Here is a 7,577-nt window from a genome sequence, read left to right on the forward strand (position 1 = left end):
CAGATGGGAAAACTGAGGCTCAAAGAGAGAAGAGCCTTGCCCAAGGTCACAGGAGCATTTGAACCCAGCCCTGCTTGACTGGGTTCAAACCCATCGCCCGTTTGTGCGGCTGTTGCTGACCATCCAACCACAGTCCTGCCTTGTGGGAAGACTGGCCAGGGTTTGAGACAAAGCCCTGTGTCAGCTAGTGAGTCCCTGTCAGTCCCCTCCCGGACTCCATCGCGAGACACCTTGCCCCGAGCAGCTCTGAGTGCCGTCCTCCACAGGAGAGTGTTAAGGTCCCCAGCTGGGGAGGCAGAGCAGCCAGCCACGTCCCCCGTGTGCGTCCCCAGGTCCTCTTGGGCATCTGCTTCCACCCAGGCCCTAGGTCCCTGGCGGGAAGGCCAAGGGTGCAGAGGAGGGGGCACACTGGAGAATGCTGCAGGGGTTCCCCTGAGGGGCAGGGGGATGCCAGAGCCTGGAGATGAAACCGGCCACTCAGCAGAGGAGAATCAGTCTTCAGAGATCACCTTAAACATGAAGTGCTGTTCGCTTTTATAGGCTGCAGTTTACGTGCCTTGCAAAGAAATCTGTCCAAGACCATAAGGGGGGCTTCGGGTGCGAGCCGCCCAGTGGAGCGTGCGGGGGGCTGGCATTTAACTCATCAGCCCTTGGCCGGGGCGGAGTGGTGCATGCCTGGGGTCCCCACCTCCCAGGGGCAAGGAGCCTGTAGATTGGGAAAGTATCCCAGGTCGGGGGTGGGGGACATTCGAGGAACCCCAGGGTCTGAGACCTGCTGCTGGGGCTAAACACTTGTGTAAGCTTCCGGCTGGGGGAATGTGGCTTCGTCCCCTGCATGAGCCCTAGTGCTGGCCTGCGGTCCAAGGCGGCCCAGGACGCCCCAGCCAGGGTAGGACACGGTGGGCTCACGCCAGGGGAGGCAGGAGGAGAAAGCCCCGGAGCTGCCTCATTAGAGGGGGGGCAGCGTCCTGACTGCCTCCTCTGAGTCCCCAGCCTCCAGGGACGGCCACGGGGTCTGGCTGAGACTAAGAGGCTCTGGAAGAAAGGGCTCCCGGAGGCAGTGCTCTGCCTGCACTGTACCCCACTTCTTGTTTATTTTAAGGCCATACTGTGCAGCATGTGAGATCTTAGTTCCCCGACCAGGGATCGAAACTGTGAGCCCTGCACTGGGAGTGTGCAAGGGGCCACCAGCGGGCCACCACGGAAGCCCCTTTCCCTGTGTTTATAAGGGAGCTGGGTCGTGGTCCTGCGAGCAGGCTGAGACTACACTCCTTGTAGCAAAGTGGGAAGAAGAAAACCTCCCCCAAGGGGAGGCCAGGCAAGGTGAGATCCAGGTGCAAGCCGCTCCCAGCCCCTATCTCCTAGGAGCACCCCAGCCCCAGAAACACACTGTGTGGGCCTGCGTTAGGAAAGCCAAGGTGCGGCAGTATGGTCTGAGCCTGGCAGAGACTCAGAGTTGCACCTGGGCTTGTGATTGTCGCGAGCGGGGCAGCCCAGCCCCTGCCCAGCCCAAAGACCCTGGGGGAGACTTCCTCCTCACTCCCCAGGAACGCACATCTGCTCCCCCAGCCAGGCAAACAGCGCCTGACCTGGGCTGGGCTCTGATGCTTTGGCCCTGGGAGAAGGAGCGTCCCAGAGATCCCTTAAAAAGAGGAGGTGGTTGTTCTGCTCAAAATTCTGGGGTGGGGGGTCCCAAAGACTTAGGAAGACGCCTTGCTGGCTCACTCTATGAGTCCTAGGGGAAGAGCTCTCTGTCTTGCCAGGGGCCTCTGCACATGACCCACGCTGAAGGCCATCTGAAGCCTCAGGCCACCAGGAAGGCCCCAGGAGACTGGCCAGGGGTGTTCTAGGGACAAAGAGAAGGGTCTGGGAACTGCCTGTGTCCACCCCTCCCAAAGGAGCTGAGCCACCAGCCCTGTCACTCCTCAGAGAGCACTCAGCTCTGAGTCTATTTCCGATGAGGGAGGGTCTCTTGATGTGTCTTGTGAGGGTCTTGCTCACCCTTCCCACCCCTCAGATCTCCAGGCCTCCAGCCCACTGACCCCTAAACCAGGCTCGTTCCACCTCAAACCTGAGCCCTCCTGAGAGTTCCACCCAGGGATGGTATCAGCCTCACCAGCCCCCTCCAAAACAGGGGATCTCCCTGGGCTCCCCTCCCTCACCCCCGCTGGGTCCACTCTGACCTGCTCGAATCCCCAGGGCCCCTCTGTTCCTATGGCCCCCCAGCCCTGATCTGGTCCAAGCCGCATCGTCTGCTTTAAAATCACCTCAACCATCTCCCCGTTAGCCTCCCCACCTCCTCCCAGCCCTACCAACCAATACCCCACCCAGAGGCCCAGGACCCTCCTGATGGCAAAGAACCCAGGACGCTCCACTCAGACCACTGCGGGGCTTCGGAGGCCTCAGGAGCAGGTCCCGCCCCACCCCCAGCCTCCGCTATTGCCCCCTCCCCCCATCCCCACTCCTGCCCAGCTCTCTCCAGCCGCCTGCCTGCATGCTAAGTCACTTCAGTCGTGTCCGACTCTTTGCCACCCTATGGACCATATCGCCCCGCCAGGCTCCTCTGTCCATGGGATTCTCCAGGCAAGAACACTGGAGTGGGTTGCCATGCCCTCCTCCAGGGGATCTTCTGCATCCAGGGATCGAACCTGCATCTCTTAAGTCTCCTGCATTGGCAGACGGGCCCTTTACCACTAGCATCACCCGGGACGCCCCGTCTGTCATTTCCCCCAACACACGCTGGTGTCACAGATCTGGCAGACACTGTCCAGCTTAAATGCCAGAGTGGTCTCTGACCTCCCACCCCAGCCTCCAGCCTTCTCATCACTGCCGCACGCTGGGCTGGGGGTGAGCTCCATGGGGAGGGGCTCAGGAAACAGAAGGAGAAAGGAGTCCTTGACTGGCAGGCCCTGTTCTCTTCAGCCTCCTTCCCTTCCAACCCGGACACAGTGACCTCCGCCCAAAGCCCAGGCAATGAGGACAGAGGCAGCATGGTTTTCTTTATAGTGCCCATCGTGGTTTGTCATAATCCCATGATGCGAGTGTGTTCTTCCCAAGAGACTCTAAGTTCCCGAGGCACAGGTTTACAGCTGTCTCTCCTAGAAGAGGGAGCGACTCTATAAATAGCCACTGAGTGAATTAAATGCAGCAGGGTTTAGGTTAGACATCAAGAAGAACTTCCCAATGAGAACTGTATTCCCTGTATGGAATATTTTTCAAAGTTTTGAAAATATCAAGGGACACTGCCTGGGATGGTTCAGAGGTTGACCTCCCTGTGGGGTGGTTTGACTCAGGGATTGCTCAGAAATGAGCCTCCCCGCCCCCCTACCCCCCTGCAACAAGAGGAGATAGTTACAGGGTGACTTTCTGCCCCACACTAGAAGATTAGGAGAATTATGACTATTTCTGGGTCCTTTTATCTGAGCAACTCTGAACTCCTGGCAAATATCCCACCATCACCTGCTGCCCTAAGGGTGTGAGAGCCCCTTGGTTTCACAGGGGGAGAAGTGAAGCTCTAATGAAGTCGGCACCTTGTCCAAGGTCACTTGGCAAATGAGGAGCTGAGGCTGGACAGGCCCAGGACACAGCCGGCCCGAGGCTGTCCGCAGAAACAGCAACACTTGGATGTAGGCCCTTCAGTGGCAGTGGGTACGGTGTGTGCCCTGGAGAACCATGCACTAGGTACCAGAGCCCTCTCCTTGGGAATTACATAATGCGCCCAAGTAGGAGGAGCCAAGGGCAGCCAGCCTCTCTTCCCTTAGTCTTCCCAACAAGGCTCATCGGCCACCAAAGTTCAAGTCCTGGCTGCAAATCTCAGCCTCAGTTTCCTCATCTGTTTAATGGGTCGATCATTCCTGCTGCCAAACTCCTAGAGTGGTTTGACTAAGAAACGAGAAGTTATGCAGATGAGCACAGCTGGCACTCAGACTGTGGCTCTGGGGCCTTTTCTGGAGGAAGTACCTTGTTAGAGAACCTCAATCAGAGCCTTCTGGAGGGAAGTGGGTGGTCATATTGCTTTCCCTGGTGGGCAAAGAGGCGATCAGGACTTTGACAGCCTGGCAAAGGGGTCAGGCTGCTCTGAGAACCACCTTCCTCAAGGGTGTACAGCGCTTGACAGTTTGCAAAGCACACCATTATTTCACTCAGCTCTTGTTAAGTCCTTGTGAAGTGAGGAGGAAGCAAAGATTGCTGTTCCCATTTTACAGATGGTAAAGTCCAGACTCAGAAGGGGATGTAACTTACCCAGTCACAAAGCATGTCAGTGGTGGAGATGAAACTAGAAGCGATGGATGCCAGAAGGCCAGGCCCAAGGGAACCCTGGCTCCCTTTTGACGGTGGGCACAGGAAAGGGCTTGCCTCCTACCTGAAGCTTCAGACAAGCCTGGAGCTGGCAATGGGACAGCCTGTCTACATGTGGGATCACCAAAGGGGTGGAGTGAGAAGGTGGTGTTTGATATTGGCCCAGGCCGCTGGGACCACAAGCTCTTGGTAGCCTCCGATGCCAAGGGGCAGACAGCTGGGCTCTGGCCTGGTGGCAGTTGGAATATATACCCCACGACGCAGCAGAGAGGCCAGGGCTGACCCAGGAGGCCTTAAAGCCACATTTCAAATAGATCCCCCAGAAGCCACCTCCCCTTGAGACACATCAGCACTCTCTGCTCTTCCAGCTCCTCCTGGCCGGGTTTCATGCAGTTCATTTCAGCAAAAATCCCTCAACTCCCAGTCTGAACTGCATGGAAAGACAGGAGCTTGGATCCAGGGGGAGACCCCAGGATGGGGGCCCAGAAGAAGCATGTGTCCAAAGGGAGCTCCTGTTAGAGGAGGGACCAAGGCTAGGGACCAAGGCAGAGATAAAGGCAGCTGAGTGGCACAGGCTAAATGCTGCTGGGAATCAAGGCAGAGCCTAAGGGGCATCAGGCATCGGGGAGGGCTTCCTGGAGGAGGTGGCATCTGAGTAGGTTTTGAAGTATATGTAGGGTTTCCCTGAGTGAAGTGTGTGTGTGTGTGTGTGTGTGTGTGTGTGTTTGGGGGACGATGAGGCAGCAAACGTTTGGAAACAGGTAGTCTGGTGTCATTTGCTTGTTGGCAAATGACAAGCAGTCAGTACCTGTAAGGGGGCTCACAGGAAAGGAGAATGGACCAAGATGCATTGGGAGAGGGATGGAGTCAGATCTGCTTTGAAACTTTGCTCTCCCGCTAACATGCTGTGTGACTTGGGTGCATGCCTCGACTTCTCTGCGCCACCATCCTCCTGCGACAAGGGCACGTGCACCCCTGCCTCCCCACCCAGGCTGCTGCCGACAGCGAGGGTGTGCAGACGGTTGGGAAAGGGCTTTGCAAAGTGTGGAGGCATGTGGCTCCAGACAACGCTCGCTCAGGCTGCCGCTCCCGCTCCCGAGAGAGTGAGGGGCCCGCCAAGGCCCGCCCCTGCCACCCCCCTCCTGCCTCTGCAAACAAGAACTGTTCCTTCCCCAATGACATCTGTCTGGGAGAAATTTGAAATTTAAAACGGGCAGCTCCATTATTTCCTCTCCTTGGCTAGCAGACCTCGGCATCTCGCCTGCCTGCCCCAGTCCCTTGGCAGCCCAGCCTGGGGCGGCCCCGGGGCTGCCCCTCCACTCGGCTTCCCATCCCTAGCCCCCTCTCCGGCCAGCCCTGGAACTCTGCCCTCACCCGCCTTCCAGTGCACAGCCCTGGGCATCCTCCACGGCCCCCTGAAGAGGCAGCACAACACATGGGATGAACAGACCTGCAGCCCAAGGACCCGGGGTTCAAATCCCAGCAGAGCCACAGGCCTGGGGCAGAAGCAACTCTCTCTGAATCCTGCTTCCCTTGTCTTAAAGCTGGAGAATCACAATATCCAGTGTTCTTACAAGAGGCAAATATTTATTGATCCTCTTCTGTATGAGGGTAGGGATAGGCTGGCTAAAGGGTGAGAGGATTCAGAGGAGATGAGGGGGAGGGGGTCGCATGCCAGGCGCCTGGCACGGGGTGCTACCCAGGGTGGGATACTTGGTAAATGGTTCAGATGCCCATTGTAGAGATGAGGAAACAGAGGCTCGCGCTCAAGGGCTAGTGACATTGTGAACTCTATGGGTCCCTTACTTTCTCTGTGCACCTGAATCCGTTGGAGGAGCAAGGGGACTCCTGCAAGGGTGCCGCCCCCATCGGCAGCCCGAACCCCAAGTTCAAGGGTCTCCTCTGGAGCCAAGGAGGGTGCCTGCCCCAATTCGGGCCTGTCGAGCCTCACGGGAGGTACGCCCCAAACTCCAGCCCGGGTGCCCAGCCCGCCGGTCGGAGCCGCCACGGCCTCGCCCACCGCGCGGGACGCCCGTGTCCCCACGCCCCGGGCCCGCGCGTACCTGCGGCTTGTCGCGCGGCCGGTCCTCAAGTTGGGAAGCGCCGCCCATGGTCTTCCACCGGTCGTTGACCATCTTCCGGCAGGACCGCTGGCGGGGACGCTGGGCGAGGCGCGCCGCTGCGGAGCGCAAAGGCGCCGAGGTGGGCGCGGGCTCGCTCTGTTCGCCGGCTTCCCGCCTCGGTGCCCCGCACCTGGACGGCCCGGGCCAGCGGGTGGGTGTGCGAGTGTGTGTGTGTGCGTGTGTGTGTGCGTGCCGGCGTGTGCGCGGGTGTGTGCGGGCGACAGCGGGAGCGGGAGCGCGAGAGCCGCCGGCCGCCCGCCGCCCGCCCGCCGCTCGCGCTGCGCGCCGTCCCCGCTCCCGGCTCCCGCGCCTCCCCTGCGCGCTCCTCCCTCCTCCCTCCCTCCTTCTCAATCTCCGTGTCTTTTTTGTCTCGGACTCTCTTTGCCTTTTATTGCTCCCCCGCTCTCCCTCTGATACACACGCACACACCGCGGACGGCGATGGGGAAACTCCACCTCCCCAAAGGCTAATTAATAGAGAAGAGGCGGGCCGGCCGAGACCCCCGGGGCCAGCCCGGGAGGACAGCAAAGAGCCGCGGGCAGCCCTCCCCTCGCCGGGCCCGGAGGGGCTTGAGAACCCCGGGGGCCGCCTCCTCGCAAACTTCCTCCCGGTCCGGACCCGCGCCAACTCACCGTGCGCGGGGAGCGCGGCGCCGGGCAGGCCCCGGGGGCGCCCCCGGGGGGCCTTCGGGCGTCTCCGGGGAGCGGCGCCGCGCTCCTCCCGGCCCCCTCAAGGCGCAGGGGCTCACCCTGAGACCCGGCGGGGTCCGGGGGTGGGGGCCAGCCGAAGGGCGCCCCCTGCGGGTGTCCGAGGTCTGAGTCTGGGTCCCGGGGCAAGTGCGCCCAGGCCCGGAGTCTCCGGTCACCAGGGACCGCCCTCTCCCGACCCTGACCCGCGAGGCCTGCCCTGGGGGCTCCTCGGCCAGAGCCGGTAGGCCTGCGTCCGGTGCTCGCGGACGGAGAGCCGGCCCCACGCCTTCTTCTCGCCCAGGCGGCCCGCGGTGTCGCGTGCGAGCCGCTCCGCACTCTGCCCGCGCTCGCGGCCGATCGCCCGCATTCCCCGGGCGCGCCCAGCGCTGCCTCGGCCCCCGCCTCCTCCTCTGCCCGGGAGAGGAGGGATTTGTGCCGGGAGGGGGCTTCTTAGTCGCCCCCTCCC

At 60.9% G+C, this 7,577-nt stretch overlaps 1 protein-coding gene across 1 annotated transcript in view; it reads right to left on the reverse strand.

Moving 5' to 3' along the window:
* FIBCD1 (fibrinogen C domain containing 1) overlaps nt 1-6,578 on the reverse strand; it is a 31,017-nt gene extending 24,439 nt beyond the window's left edge. Inside the window, exon 1 of the mRNA XM_018054790.1 lies at nt 6,363-6,578. Within this exon, the coding sequence (XP_017910279.1) occupies nt 6,363-6,434 (72 nt within the window). The 5' untranslated portion in view covers nt 6,435-6,578. The remainder of the gene's footprint in view (nt 1-6,362) is intronic.

This window comes from Capra hircus, chromosome 11 (genome assembly GCF_001704415.2).
Source record: "Capra hircus breed San Clemente chromosome 11, ASM170441v1, whole genome shotgun sequence".
In the NCBI taxonomy this organism is placed as follows: Eukaryota; Metazoa; Chordata; class Mammalia; order Artiodactyla; family Bovidae; genus Capra; species Capra hircus.